Source organism: Physeter macrocephalus, chromosome 19 (assembly GCF_002837175.3).
Source record: "Physeter macrocephalus isolate SW-GA chromosome 19, ASM283717v5, whole genome shotgun sequence".
Classification (NCBI taxonomy): domain Eukaryota; kingdom Metazoa; phylum Chordata; class Mammalia; order Artiodactyla; family Physeteridae; genus Physeter; species Physeter macrocephalus.
In genome coordinates, this window is record NC_041232.1 from 19,659,036 (window position 1) to 19,675,373 (window position 16,338).

General features: G+C 43.2%; 1 protein-coding gene across 1 annotated transcript in view; it reads left to right on the plus strand.

Annotated features, from left to right (window-relative positions):
• The window catches only part of DNAH10 (dynein axonemal heavy chain 10), a 116,215-nt gene that overhangs the window by 47,346 nt on the left and 52,531 nt on the right, over positions 1 to 16,338 (plus strand). The window contains exons 20-26 of the mRNA XM_028480570.2: positions 1,353 to 1,829; positions 1,928 to 2,086; positions 3,948 to 4,064; positions 4,148 to 4,250; positions 5,297 to 5,475; positions 7,965 to 8,176; positions 15,116 to 15,269. Of these exons, the coding sequence (XP_028336371.1) occupies positions 1,353 to 1,829; positions 1,928 to 2,086; positions 3,948 to 4,064; positions 4,148 to 4,250; positions 5,297 to 5,475; positions 7,965 to 8,176; positions 15,116 to 15,269 (1,401 nt within the window). The remainder of the gene's footprint in view (positions 1 to 1,352; positions 1,830 to 1,927; positions 2,087 to 3,947; positions 4,065 to 4,147; positions 4,251 to 5,296; positions 5,476 to 7,964; positions 8,177 to 15,115; positions 15,270 to 16,338) is intronic.

Sequence of the window (16,338 nt, forward strand, 5' to 3'; positions counted from 1 at the left end):
TTAGCATAAAACTAAGTGTAGATATTACAAATAGGGAATTTCATTTCACTGTACTTGGAAATTAATGAATAAATTGCACGTGTTTTATAATCTATGCAAATAGGTCATTTATTAAACCTCGGTCATATAAATTCTCTTTAACTTTTAGGTGTTACATTACCAAGTCTTTGAACAGGAAAACAAAACCATTTCCAAGGGGTAAATAAATAGGAAAGACTCTTTGTGAAACATGATGGATATTAATCATAGTTTTTCATGCCAGTTTATTCCCATGCCTGCCATAGATGGGTTTGAGGCTTTGTGGTGAAAACTGTTATTTTATCTTCATAAAGGCTTTCTTTTATTTATTCTTATTATATTTTTATCAATGCTTTATTTTAAATGAAAAGAATTTTTACCTATCCTCTTCGAAAATGTTGGAAATGCCTTTCATTAACAAAAATCTCTGCAAATGAACACTTATGGCGAGGTGACTTAAGTTGGCTTGACTGCACTATTTGAGCTTCAGGATTCGTATTTCATGACTGAAAGCAATGAGCAAAAGTTTTAAACTAGGATCGAATTACCTCATCTCTTAAGTGGAAATGATAATACAATCCATGTTCTAGAGTGGGTTGGGAGAATTAAATGGCACAACATGTAGAGCACTTAATACAGTGCTTGGCAATTAGCTCTAAATAAACGTTAGCTATCAGTTTGGTATTAGTATTACAGTGAGCAGTAGAATCAGTAATTGTTGTTATTCCCATTCTACAGGTGGCCAGACTACGGTTCAGAGATGTTATGTATAACCACCCATGGTTTGCTTGAAAGAAGAGGGGCTCTTGACTATACAGCAGGGAGACGTCCAATGACAAATTTGTTCTGGGACACTGGAAACTAATGTTGTTTTATACATCCGAACTTGGCTGTGCTCAATTACATGTCTGATGATTGGCTGGCTGTTGCCTGGGGAGCCTTAGTTCTCCTGGGTCTCCATCATCATGTAGGCTAGCTGAAGCTCGTGCATCTGGTGGCTGCAAGGTTTCAAGAGCATGAGAGTAGAAGCTGCTGGGCTTCTTGAGCCCTGGGCTTGGACCTTGCATAATGCCACTTCCCCTATCTGTTGGTCAAGTCACGGGCTAGCCCAGAGCGGGAAAATAGGTACTCCCGATAGACCATTTTGTCAACAGACAGAATCTCTTGATGGGAGGAACAAAGGATTGTGGTGATTTTTTGCAACCTAGCACAGCTTATCAATAATAAAGTGATATCCCTTACTAGCAAGACTTATTACTGAACGTGATATGTACATAGGAAGCAAAATAGATACTAAAAGACTGTCTTTTTTCCCCCAATTCTTATTTTGCCAGAATTTTGTTCGCTGGATGAATGGCAGCTGCATAGAATGCCCCCCTCAGAAGGGAGAGGAAGAAGAACCTGTTATAATCAACTTTTACAATGATGTTTCTCAGAACCCTCAGATAATTGAGCAGGCCGTTATGATCCCCCAGAACGCCCACAGGATTCTGATCCATCTGATGAAGTACCTGCAGAAATGGAAGCGGTACCGACCGCTCTGGAAACTGGACAAAGCCATCGTGATGGAGAAGTTTGCTGCCAAGAAGCCCCCTTGTGTTGCCTATGACGAGAAGTTGCAGTTCTATTCCAGGATCGCCTCTGAAGTGATGCATCACCCCTTGATCAAGGATGAGCACTGCATCCGCCTTCAGCTCGGACCCCTGGCGAACACCGTACAGGAAAATGCCAAGTCCTGGGTGGTTTCACTTGGGAAGCTCCTTAATGAGTCAGCCAGAGAGGAGCTCCATCATCTGCACGAAGAGATAGAGGTAGTGGGGCCCCGGGTTTCATGATCGTCAGGGCTTCATTCAGCGCTGTATTTTTTTCCCCTATGCGATTCAGTGTCCCTTTGAACTTTCTTTTATAGTTCCTGACCAAAAACCTGAAGAAGAGCCCCAGTACCCTTCAAGATCTCAAGTTTGTCCTTGCAACAATCGCAGAAATAAGAAGTAAATCTTTAGTGATGGAACTAAGATACCGGGATGTCCAGGAGAGGTACCGCACCATGGCGATGTACAGTCTCTTTGTAAGTGAACTCTTTCCTTTTCTCCCTTCCTTCCTTCCTTCCTTCCTTCCTTCCTTCCTTCCTCCCTCCCTCCCTCCCTCTCTTCCTTACTTCCTTTGTGTGTTTTTGTTTTTATTTATTTATTTATATTTTATTTTTTTTGGCTGCACTGTGCGGCATGTGGGATCTTAGTTTCCTGACCAGGGATCGAACCTCTGCCCCCTGCAGTGGAAGCTTGTAGTCCTAACCACTGGACTGCCAGGGAAGTTCCTATTTTATTTTATTTTTTAAAAACACAACATGATTATATTTTAATACACAACCAAAATACAAAACACCATGTTAAATTGATGGCAATAAAATATGGTATTTCATTTGTTTTGCATGACAAATGGTTAACATCCTTAGTCATAAATGAGTTCTTACAGACCAGTAACAAAGACATTGATATAGCAAGGGAAATGGAAAAAAAAAAACAATGGAAGAAAATGAAATAACACAAGTGACTAGTAAGGATTAAGCATCTATGAAGATGACTGAGCTGAACAATAACAGAAGAAAAGCAATTTCTTTGTAATATCATATTACCTAAGATTAAAAATCTAACATTTATACAGTTTTAGGAAACAGACCCACATAAACACTGGGGGACAAGATTGATGAGGTCCCATCTATACATTAATAGTAGGGGAAATCTAGGTTGAACTCAAACTATAAATTTTGGATAGCCTTAGTCCTAGCAGTTCCAATTCACTGGAATTATTTCAATAAATTAGTTGGATAAATTTACAATTTATATATAAACCATGTTTACTGCATAGAAAATTTGTAGTATATAGACCCACCAAAAATGACTTGCAGGGCTTCCCTGGTGGCGCAGTAGTTGGGAGTCCACCTGCCGATGCAGGGGACGTGGGTTCTTGCCCCGGTCCGGGAGGATCCCACGTGCCGCGGAGCGGCTGGGCCCGTGAGCCGTGGCCGCTGAGCCTGCGCGTCTGGAGCCTGTGCTCCGCAACGGGAGAGGCCACAACAGTGAGAGGCCTGCGTACTGCAAAAAAACCCCAAAACAAAACAAAAAAACATAGTATTGTCAATTATACTTCAATAAAAAAATAATAAAAATGAAAAAAGAGAAATTTTTCCTTAAAAACTATCTGTTTACCCTGAGATACAGTTTATTTAACAAGGGCAGGTTATTTACCCTGTATTTACATGTTTTCAGAATAGTAAATTAGTTCTCTAGCATCCTCCAAAGGTAAAAACAAAAATGCACAGTATGCAAAATTTATATTTTTATAATTAAAGTCAAAATTTTCAGTTCTATCTTTTTTTTTCTTTATCAAGTAACATTATTTAGAATTCTGTGTCTTAGAACTCCATTACTGTCTGCTTGTACTGTCTGTGTATCTCTTGGTTTCCTTCAAGTCATTTGTATCCTTATCGTCCTATTATTTCTGATTGAGTTCTGGACATCATATATGACAAATTGTAGGGAGAATTGGAGGCTACAGATGATGTTATGTTTCATCATAGGAGATTTATTTTTGCTTATGACAACACAGCTGGGTGTGTTAGCAGGTCAAGATAACCTTATTTTAATCAGAGTTGAGGTTGATTTGAAGCTCGGTTTTACTTTATGAATGGCTTATCTCTCTAGGTTATTTCTCTTTCTGCCTATGTCATCTATCTCTTTTAAAAAATTATTTTCTCCTGATTTTATTTTTATTATAAATATCTAATTTGTATAATTCAACCAGCATTTGTTCGAATGACCTAGCCTGCCATTACGCAGAAGCAGAAGTCCTGGAAAGCAGAAGCTTTGACCAGAAATTTCATTTCCAAACTGCTGATCATTTATTGTTTGTTCTTTTTTTTTTTTTAGCCTTCCGATGCAGAGAAAGAACTGGTTGACAAGATTGAGAGCATGTGGTCAAACCTGTTTACTGATGCATTGAACGTGGAGCGTACTCTGGGAGATGTAAAGAGAACGTTCACAGAGGTACCTTGAAATGATTTACTTTCCGAGTAAAGATGTTGAAAAATATCCAGTGGGCTAAACTAATGCAACCCTGCTTTTCTCAGATCACTCGAGGTGAAATATTAAACTACAGACAGCAGATAGAGGGCTTTGCAAGACGTTTTTATCATGAAGGCCCTGGTTCTGTTGGTGAAGATCTTGATAGAGGTAAGGGTATTCACGTTGGTCTTACTGAGGCATTTGAATGTGTTCTGCTTAAGAATTTTATGGGAAGACGGGATGGAGCAGTGGTGTGTAACCTTTCCTGTACACTGGGTTCCTCTGGGAATCTCTAAAAACCACTTTTGCCTGGGCACCAGGTCCACAGAGTTGATTCCACTGGTCTGGAGAGTGGCCTGGACTTCAAGGTTTTTAAAAGCTCCCGTGGCAGGCTTCCCTGGTGGCGCAGTGGTTGAGAATCCGCCTGCCGATGCAGGGGACACGGGTTCGTGCCCCGGTCCGGGAAGATCCCACATGCCGCAGAGCGGCTGGGCCCGTGAACCATGGCCGCTGAGCCTGCACGTCCGGAGCCTGTGCTCCACAACGGGAGAGGCCACAACAGGGAGAGGCCCGCGTACCACAAAAAAAAAAAAAAGCTCCCGTGGGGATTCTAATCTGCAGGCCAAGCTGAGACCACTTAGAGTGAGAACGCTCAGGAGACAGAACTTTCTAACTGGAGGAGCTTGCACATGTAACTGGCCCTCTGGTTTTAGTTAGAATGATGGCAAGATAAAGTCTGGTCATTCTAAATTTGTCTTCCCAGTTGGCTTCTATGGATGAGATGATAGTTTTGCATATTGTTCATGATTTCTTATTCAATTTTGTATAACTTAAAATTGTATGTATTCAGAACGAACTTATTCATAAAACAGAAACAGACTCACAGACTTCAAAAACAAACATGGTTACCAAAGGGGAAAGTTGGAGGGGGGAGGGATAGATTAGAAATTTGGGATTATACACACTACTTTATATAAAATAGATAATATATAAAATAGATAATCCCTGTACCGTGTAGCACAGGGAACGCTACTCAATACTCTGTAATAACCTATATGGGAAAAAGAATCTGAAAAAGAATAGATATATGTATAACTGAATCACTTTGCTGTGCACTGAAACGAACACAACATTGTAAATCAACTATACTCCAATATGAAATAAAAATTAAATTTAAAAAATTGCATGCATTCATTTATCTGCTTCTTTACTAGGAGTAGACCTTTTAGCCACTTTTGAAAAAGAGCTGATGAGACACGAAAAGGACCGTCAGGAGTTGGCTAATGCCGAGAAGCTTTTTGATCTTCCAATTACGACGTACCCAGAGCTGCTGAAAGTGCGGAAGGAAATGAGCGGGCTGAAGACCGTTTACGAGCTCTACGAAGGACTAAAGGTAAGCGCCCACCCACAGGCTGGGTCTCGCTGGAGGGAGTGCAACTCAGTGGACTTCGCGGCCGCAGTCATACAGAGCCTGGGGCAGATTTCATAGAAACTCTCACTTTGGCTCTTGGGAGGAGGTCGTGGGGCGTGACCGCTAATGAATACGGGGTTTCCATTTGGGGTGTGGAGAGAGTTCTGGAACCCGACGGAGATGAGGCCGCCCGACATTGTGAATGTCCTGGGTGCCACTGTACATGTTCCTGGCAGAAAGCAGGTCAGTGGTTGACTGGGGGGAGCGGTGGGAGGAGAAGGGTGGGAGGGGGTGATTACAGAGAAGTCAGGAGGGGACCATCGAGGGTGATGGTGGTGGATACGTTCCTTATCTCGACTGAGCTGATGGTGGTGGATACGTTCCTTATCTCGACTGAGCTGATGGTCTCACGGTATGCGCACAGGTCAAAACTTACCCAGCTGTACACTTGACATATGTGCAGCCTATTGTACACGCGTGAACCCTCCATAAAGCTGAGGAAAAACAGAGAGAAAGGGAAGAGAGGCATTAGAAACGCCAAGTGTAGGTGACTCTTCCAGTGAGTCTTGTTACGGAGGGAAGCAGGGAGATGAGGAGTGATGGGTGGAGGGGACGTGGGGTCGGGATACATTTCTTTTTAGGTGGGAGAAATTACAGCGTGAGTTTGTGTACTGACAGGAGTGATCCCGTAAGGAGGGGACGCAGGTAATAGGAGGGAGAAGGGAGTCTTCGTGTCTGGTGTCCTTGAGTAAGTGGGAAAGGGATGGTATCAAGAGGTGACCTCAAATAAGAGGCGGACTCATCGACCGTCCTGTGGGGAGGACAGAGCCTAGGCACAGAGATGCTTCTAGCGGGAGGTGCTGAATGTTCTGATCGCAGCCGCTTCCCCGGGGTTGCCCACAGCAAGGTCATCCGCAGAGGGGACGGTGGGCGGGGATGCTGGCTGGTTGAGGATGGTGGAGTGGGGGTGAAATGACCCTCTGGAAGAATGGGGAGCAAGAGGGCCAAGGAGATGTGGGGTGACGGATGGTGCCCACACGGTCCTGGATCTCGACTGAGGCCGTGGGCAAGGTTGAGTTTTGAGCAATCGTGGTTGGCTGCCTGGGTGTAGGTGTTGGGTCCTGATAAACGTGGGGTTGTGGGCCTAACCATAGTTGTGGTTTTAACAAATGTGCTCAGTGGAGAGAGTGTCAGGCAAAGGCATGGAGGGTGGATGAAGGAAAGGCATTATTATGATGACTGATTGGTTGTATATTTAGGGGTAGAAACTCCAAGAAGTACTTAATTTCTTTATGATTTCTTTCTAATTTGTTTCTCATTAAATTTTTGCAAAAAGGAGGTAATGAATCATGGGAGTCATCTCAAAATAATCCAAAAAACGGTTGGAGCTTTTAATATCTTTCTAGAAGGCAAGAAAAGAAGAGAAATGAAAAAATGTAAATACATCATATGTAGTGCCATTTGCACTTTAAAGAATTATCATACACGGGACTTCCCTGGTGGTCCAGTGGTAAAGAATCCGCCTTCCAATGCAGGGGACGTGGGTCGTATCCCTGGTTGGGGAACTAGGTTCCCACATGCCGCAGGGCAACCAAGCCCGTGCGCCACAACTACTGAGCTCACGCACCTCAACTAGAGAGCCCGTGCGCCACAATTACAGAGCCCACGTGCCACAACTAGAGAGAAAAAAACCCGTGCACACAACTAGAGAGAAGCCTGCGCCCCGCAAGGAAGAGCCAAGCGCCTGGGCATCGCAATGAAAGATCCCGCATGCCTCAACAAAGATCCTGCGCGCCGCAACTAAGACCCAACACAGCCAAAAAAATTATCATACACGTATTTCATCAATTAACATAATTTCCTGTCAAATATATTTCATGACTCAAGCAACTCTGTCAAGCCTGGATGTCACAGGTTGCAAATGCCAACTCTACAAGATGGTAAATTTTACACGAGATGGTACTGTTTACATTAAATCTCAGGGAGCTGGAACACAGTCTTTTCTTTTTCTTTTTTTTTTTTTTTTAAGTCTTTTCTTTATGATAACCAAGCAGGATTATCTAAATTGTAGGTATTTTGTAACCTTAGCTTCTTTTATCAGAAAAGGACAGCGCCTGAATGAAGTACATATTTAAGACCCAAGTGGCTCCCTGATTTAAAGATACCTGTTTCTGACATCCTGCTTCATCCTTTTCCCTGAAGGAAAGGAAGACATGGTTTTGGATCCTACACATCCTCGGATACAGCATTATTTTTGTGAGGGCTTAAAAAAGTTGGAATGTTCTGTTTGTGTTTTAGAGCCTTGGAATCGATTTTTCTTTTGTGAATTTGAGGTCGTTGTGGGGAGATGGGTGATGATATTTGGAGAGAAGTGAGCATAACCAAGGGTTAGGAATGCGCTCTCCCGGTCAAGCCTCCTTCAAGTTTCCAAAGGGGTCTTGTTGATGGGACTGTTTCTTGCCCATTTCCAGGTTGCAAAGGAAGAATGGTCTCAGACACTCTGGATCAACCTAAATGTTCAGTTTCTCCAGGAAGGAATTGAAAGTTTTCTCAGGTCCCTCAGAAAGCTGCCCCGGCAGGTCCGAAATTTATCAGTGGCCTACCATTTGGAAGCAAAAATGAAGGCGTTCAAAGACTCGATTCCTTTACTTCTTGACTTGAAGCACGAGGCTTTAAGAGACAGGTTTGTGGGAGGAGCTTTTACTTTAAAATATGTCTTTGCTCAGCTCTGATGATGAAGGACAAGATTCCAACAGCAACGCAGGGCTATAAATATGCAAGTAATATTTCTATAATATCGCCTCTATGTAAAGTTTCCATTAAATTATCAACCACAAGGATTCTTCTATATCAACTCCTGCACTAGACCTGGGACTAGAGAGAGAAAAAACGGTAGATTCTCCTTTCTGACCATCTCTGTGCACAACAAAAATCAGTGATTCTACGATTACTGCTTGTATGCTGGGTATCTGGCATTCTGCTGGTCCAGTGCCATGTTTAGCTGCCTTATCGCATTCATCCCATATACATGGGACCATAAAAGTGGGCAAATGTGAACCTTCAAAGGAGGCCAGATTGGGTCAAGAGCAGTGCTGCTTGGTACTGTGTCTGTCCTGTTCCCCCTTCTTAACTTTATCACTCTGCGTTTTTTTTCATAGTGCTAGAAACAGTATGCGGTTATTTAATCTATAGATTTGTTTTCTCGGTCACTGACTCTCCCCAAGTCTCGGGTAGTGTTCCCCAGGGCAGGGGCCTTGCCTCTGAGTCACTCTGAACCCCCAGCAGCCAGCCCACTGCCTGCACAGAGTTAGTGCTTGCTGAATGTTTATCCAGCACACGAGCGCTCGTAATTTGCACCAGGGTCTCAGACAGGCTGAGTGATCCAAGAGAGGTCGGGATCACCCGTCTCCACACCGTGCAGAAGCAGTTACCAACAAACGAAAAGTTGTGTATCTTCTTAGGTGGTAGTGAAGACTAGCCATCTAAGAAAATATCTTCTAGATGTTGTTTCCTGGGTTTAATTCCGGCAGCCCATGGGATCTTGGAAAACTTTGGACAGATAATTCCAGTGATGTCCTCGTAATTCCAAATTCCATTACAAGAAGTGTTTATAATGGGAATTTATCCTGTGGTTAAAGAGGGAATAATTGAATCCATCACTAAACTCAGTAGACAGAAAGATTTTAATGTGGATGCACCTTTAGGCATTGGAAAGAGCTTATGGAGAAAACAGGCGTGATGTTTGAAATGACTGAAACATTCACCTTGGAAAACATGTTTGCTATGGAGCTGCAACTAGAGAAAGCCCTCGCACAGAAACGAAGACCCAACACGGCCAAAAATAAATAAATATTTTTTAAAAAAAGAAATAATGGGTGTTCCAGGTATAAAACTGAGAAAATAAACAAATCATTCATAATTCTACCACCTGAAGATAAATTATCTTTATTATTTTTTATCATTTTAATATTATTATTATTTTAAAAAATATTTAATTTTTTGGCCGTGTGGGCTCTTAGTTGCGGCATGCGGGATCTTTAGTTGTGGCATGTGGGCTCTTAGTTGCAGCATGCATGCGGGATCTAGTTCCCTGACCAGGGATCGAACCTGGGCCCCCCACATTGGGAGCGTGGAGTCTTAACCCCTGGACCACCAGGGAGGTCCCTGAAGTTAAATTATTAACATTTTAGGGTATATCCTTTAACACTTTATTTATTTATTTATTTAACAAACTTTAAAATTTTTATTTTATTTATTTATTTATTTTTGGCTGCATTGGGTCTTCATTGCTGTACGCGGACTTCCTCTAGTTGCAGCAAGTGAGGGCTACTCTTTGTTGCGGTGCCCGGGCTTCTCATTGCTGTGGCTTCTCTTGTTGCGGAGCACAGGCTCTAGGCGCACGGGCTTCAGTAGTTGTGGCATGCTGGCCTCAGCAGTTGTGGCTTGTGGGCTCCAGAATGCAGGCTCAGTAGCTGAGCACACGGGCTTAGTTGCTTCACAGCATATGGGATCCTCACGGACCAGGGATTGAACCCGTGTCCCATGCATTGGCAGGTAGATTCTTAACCACTGCTGCCACCAGGGAAGTCCCTCCTTTAACACTTTAAAATGCATATGCAGGGAATTTCCTGGTGGTGCAGTGGTTAGGGCTCCACGCTTCCACTGCAGGGGGCCCGGGTTTGATCCCTGGTCGGGGAACTAAGATCCCGCATGCCGCAGCATGGCACAACCCAAAAAATGCATATACACGTGTATACACATATGTACACATGTACACATATATCCATGGATACACACACACACAGATGTATAAAATACATATACATGCACATCCCCATACATGAGTAGTATGCCCATACACATACATGCCCACACATAAATACACATAACATGCACCTATATACATGTACATAAACACACATGTATCACACATACATATATGCATACATGTATATACAGACGCAATATACACATGCACATACATATACCCATAATATACATACATACATATGCACACATCTACACCACCTATATACACACATACTTTTATATACACACATGCATGAATATTGACAGGGTGTTTTTGAAAATGTCATAAAAATAGGCATATTAATTTGTAATTTGATTTTCTTGCTTACAGTAGAGTAAACAGAGGGGCAGGATCTCATGAGGATGTAGACTGGAGGCAGATTACAGAATTTAGACCCTGGTTCTGGCACTCAGTAGCTGAGTGAACGTGGCAAGCCGACCCCTCTCTGAGCCCCAGTTCCCGCCTCTGTAAAGTGTGGGTAATAATAATCCCTCCCTCACTGAGGTGCTTTGAGGACTAAGGAGATCGTGAATGGCACGTGCTTACCTGTCACAGAGCAAGTGCTTGGTAAATGATGACTAGGATTACCAGAATCTCTGCTTATTTGGAACACTGACTGGAACTCTGGGTTTGAGTTGATCCATGGCAAACTCAGGAAGTGGCTGTTGGGTTGGGGTTCTGTTTTTTCAATCCTTGTGCCTGAATCATTCTTTTCATATTCCTGGCCAGGCTGTGAAGGAAATCCTGGACACGTGGGAAAATATGAAATTTACCGTGGTCAAGTATTACAAAGGCACCCAGGAGCGGGGCTACATCTTGGGGTCTGTTGATGATATTATCCAGTGCCTGGATGACAACACTTTCAACCTGCAAAGCATCTCAGGAAGCAGATTTGTGGGGCCTTTTCTGCAGACTGTTCACAAATGGGAGAAAACGCTTTCTCTAATAGGGGAAGTCATTGAGGTGAGAAAAAAGACACACAAAAGATGGAAAGGAGCTGATTCATAGCAGGAAGGAAACTTTGTATGAGAATATTTTGTGCTCAGAAACTAATGATCCTCTTTCATACTTTTTCTGTCTTTGATTTATTTTGGGGGAAGGGATGATTAGAAGCATCAATCTGAGTTTTTATTTCAATGAATGCATTTTTAATTTCCACGACTCCTAATCAGTGCTTTTTCATGTGTCCTTATTCTTGTTTAATACTGTCCTGTTCTTGTTGCAAGAATGCTTTCACCTCTTGTATCACATTGAAGAATTTAAACATATTTAAAGCCCTTTTCTGATTTCCTTCTACTTTTTATTTTCTTAGGACAGAATCCCCCCCACCCCTTTTTTTTTTTTTTTTTTGGTGACTCTCTTTCATGGTAGGGGGTTTTTCTCTGTGTGATTTTGATTTTTCTTATATTAGGGGGTTTAGGGCTTTCTTGCTTTGTGTCCAGACCTCTGTGAGCAACCCAGGCTCATTTCACCAGTTTTGTGTGGCTGCCTTGTTTTCTTCCTCAGACCATAGGCAAGTGCCTTATACTTGCCACACCCTGAGCTTGGGGTGGGATGAAGCCAGGCCTGCTTCACTGGCTAGGAGTGTGGTCATGCATGGGCTTCCGTCACTTGCTTTTTAAAATTTGTTTTTCGTCTATTACTTAAACTTTTTTTTTTTTTTTTTTTTTTTTGTACGCAGGCCTCTCACTGTTGTGGCCTCTCCCGTTGCGGAGCACAGGCTCGGGGTCGGGATACATTTCTTTTTAGGTGGGAGAAATTACAGCGTGAGTTTGTGTACTGACAGGAGTGATCCCGTAAGGAGGGGACGCAGGTAATAGGAGGGAGAAGGGAGTCTTCGTGTCTGGTGTCCTTGAGTAAGTGGGAAAGGGATGGTATCAAGAGGTGACCTCAAATAAGAGGCGGACTCATCGACCGTCCTGTGGGGAGGACAGAGCCTAGGCACAGAGATGCTTCTAGCGGGAGGTGCTGAATGTTCTGATCGCAGCCGCTTCCCCGGGGTTGCCCACAGCAAGGTCATCCGCAGAGGGGACGGTGGGCGGGGATGCTGGCTGGTTGAGGATGGTGGAGTGGGGGTGAAATGACCCTCTGGAAGAATGGGGAGCAAGAGGGCCAAGGAGATGTGGGGTGACGGATGGTGCCCACACGGTCCTGGATCTCGACTGAGGCCGTGGGCAAGGTTGAGTTTTGAGCAATCGTGGTTGGCTGCCTGGGTGTAGGTGTTGGGTCCTGATAAACGTGGGGTTGTGGGCCTAACCATAGTTGTGGTTTTAACAAATGTGCTCAGTGGAGAGAGTGTCAGGCAAAGGCATGGAGGGTGGATGAAGGAAAGGCATTATTATGATGACTGATTGGTTGTATATTTAGGGGTAGAAACTCCAAGAAGTACTTAATTTCTTTATGATTTCTTTCTAATTTGTTTCTCATTAAATTTTTGCAAAAAGGAGGTAATGAATCATGGGAGTCATCTCAAAATAATCCAAAAAACGGTTGGAGCTTTTAATATCTTTCTAGAAGGCAAGAAAAGAAGAGAAATGAAAAAATGTAAATACATCATATGTAGTGCCATTTGCACTTTAAAGAATTATCATACACGGGACTTCCCTGGTGGTCCAGTGGTAAAGAATCCGCCTTCCAATGCAGGGGACGTGGGTCGTATCCCTGGTTGGGGAACTAGGTTCCCACATGCCGCAGGGCAACCAAGCCCGTGCGCCACAACTACTGAGCTCACGCACCTCAACTAGAGAGCCCGTGCGCCACAATTACAGAGCCCACGTGCCACAACTAGAGAGAAAAAAACCCGTGCACACAACTAGAGAGAAGCCTGCGCCCCGCAAGGAAGAGCCAAGCGCCTGGGCATCGCAATGAAAGATCCCGCATGCCTCAACAAAGATCCTGCGCGCCGCAACTAAGACCCAACACAGCCAAAAAAATTATCATACACGTATTTCATCAATTAACATAATTTCCTGTCAAATATATTTCATGACTCAAGCAACTCTGTCAAGCCTGGATGTCACAGGTTGCAAATGCCAACTCTACAAGATGGTAAATTTTACACGAGATGGTACTGTTTACATTAAATCTCAGGGAGCTGGAACACAGTCTTTTCTTTTTCTTTTTTTTTTTTTTTTAAGTCTTTTCTTTATGATAACCAAGCAGGATTATCTAAATTGTAGGTATTTTGTAACCTTAGCTTCTTTTATCAGAAAAGGACAGCGCCTGAATGAAGTACATATTTAAGACCCAAGTGGCTCCCTGATTTAAAGATACCTGTTTCTGACATCCTGCTTCATCCTTTTCCCTGAAGGAAAGGAAGACATGGTTTTGGATCCTACACATCCTCGGATACAGCATTATTTTTGTGAGGGCTTAAAAAAGTTGGAATGTTCTGTTTGTGTTTTAGAGCCTTGGAATCGATTTTTCTTTTGTGAATTTGAGGTCGTTGTGGGGAGATGGGTGATGATATTTGGAGAGAAGTGAGCATAACCAAGGGTTAGGAATGCGCTCTCCCGGTCAAGCCTCCTTCAAGTTTCCAAAGGGGTCTTGTTGATGGGACTGTTTCTTGCCCATTTCCAGGTTGCAAAGGAAGAATGGTCTCAGACACTCTGGATCAACCTAAATGTTCAGTTTCTCCAGGAAGGAATTGAAAGTTTTCTCAGGTCCCTCAGAAAGCTGCCCCGGCAGGTCCGAAATTTATCAGTGGCCTACCATTTGGAAGCAAAAATGAAGGCGTTCAAAGACTCGATTCCTTTACTTCTTGACTTGAAGCACGAGGCTTTAAGAGACAGGTTTGTGGGAGGAGCTTTTACTTTAAAATATGTCTTTGCTCAGCTCTGATGATGAAGGACAAGATTCCAACAGCAACGCAGGGCTATAAATATGCAAGTAATATTTCTATAATATCGCCTCTATGTAAAGTTTCCATTAAATTATCAACCACAAGGATTCTTCTATATCAACTCCTGCACTAGACCTGGGACTAGAGAGAGAAAAAACGGTAGATTCTCCTTTCTGACCATCTCTGTGCACAACAAAAATCAGTGATTCTACGATTACTGCTTGTATGCTGGGTATCTGGCATTCTGCTGGTCCAGTGCCATGTTTAGCTGCCTTATCGCATTCATCCCATATACATGGGACCATAAAAGTGGGCAAATGTGAACCTTCAAAGGAGGCCAGATTGGGTCAAGAGCAGTGCTGCTTGGTACTGTGTCTGTCCTGTTCCCCCTTCTTAACTTTATCACTCTGCGTTTTTTTTCATAGTGCTAGAAACAGTATGCGGTTATTTAATCTATAGATTTGTTTTCTCGGTCACTGACTCTCCCCAAGTCTCGGGTAGTGTTCCCCAGGGCAGGGGCCTTGCCTCTGAGTCACTCTGAACCCCCAGCAGCCAGCCCACTGCCTGCACAGAGTTAGTGCTTGCTGAATGTTTATCCAGCACACGAGCGCTCGTAATTTGCACCAGGGTCTCAGACAGGCTGAGTGATCCAAGAGAGGTCGGGATCACCCGTCTCCACACCGTGCAGAAGCAGTTACCAACAAACGAAAAGTTGTGTATCTTCTTAGGTGGTAGTGAAGACTAGCCATCTAAGAAAATATCTTCTAGATGTTGTTTCCTGGGTTTAATTCCGGCAGCCCATGGGATCTTGGAAAACTTTGGACAGATAATTCCAGTGATGTCCTCGTAATTCCAAATTCCATTACAAGAAGTGTTTATAATGGGAATTTATCCTGTGGTTAAAGAGGGAATAATTGAATCCATCACTAAACTCAGTAGACAGAAAGATTTTAATGTGGATGCACCTTTAGGCATTGGAAAGAGCTTATGGAGAAAACAGGCGTGATGTTTGAAATGACTGAAACATTCACCTTGGAAAACATGTTTGCTATGGAGCTTCACACACACACAGATGTTCTCAACGAGATTGTGACGTCGGCCATCAAGGAGATAGCCATTGAGAAGGTAGGACTATTTTTAGTTGTAAAACGGTACAGAAAAAAAAGAGAATTTTTTTTTTTAATTCAGAGAGAAGACCCGTTTGCTCTGATACCTGTTATGTTTGAGCGAGAAAGAATGATCTGTTCTAGAAATAGAATTTCTGCCCCAGTTAAATGTTTTAGTTCTTAATTATAGTTTCACTCTTGACTTATATATTAAAGAAATAATGGGTGGGGGCTTCCCTGATGGCGCAGTGGTTGAGAATCTGCCTGCCAATGCAGGGGACACGGGTTCGAGCCCTGCTCTGGGAAGATCCCACATGCCGCGGAGCAACTAGGCCCGTGAGCCACAACTACTGAGCCTGCGCGTCTGGAGCCTGTGCTCCGCAACGAGAGGCCGCGATAGTGAGAGGCCCGCGCACCGCGATGAAGCGTGGCCCCTGCTTGCCGCAACTAGAGAAAGCCCTCGCACAGAAACGAAGACCCAACACGGCCAAAAATAAATAAATATTTTTTAAAAAAAGAAATAATGGGTGTTCCAGGTATAAAACTGAGAAAATAAACAAATCATTCATAATTCTACCACCTGAAGATAAATTATCTTTATTATTTTTTATCATTTTAATATTATTATTATTTTAAAAAATATTTAATTTTTTGGCCGTGTGGGCTCTTAGTTGCGGCATGCGGGATCTTTAGTTGTGGCATGTGGGCTCTTAGTTGCAGCATGCATGCGGGATCTAGTTCCCTGACCAGGGATCGAACCTGGGCCCCCCACATTGGGAGCGTGGAGTCTTAACCCCTGGACCACCAGGGAGGTCCCTGAAGTTAAATTATTAACATTTTAGGGTATATCCTTTAACACTTTATTTATTTATTTATTTAACAAACTTTAAAATTTTTATTTTATTTATTTATTTATTTTTGGCTGCATTGGGTCTTCATTGCTGTACGCGGACTTCCTCTAGTTGCAGCAAGTGAGGGCTACTCTTTGTTGCGGTGCCCGGGCTTCTCATTGCTGTGGCTTCTCTTGTTGCGGAGCACAGGCTCTAGGCGCACGGGCTTCAGTAGTTGTGGCATGCTGGCCTCAGCAG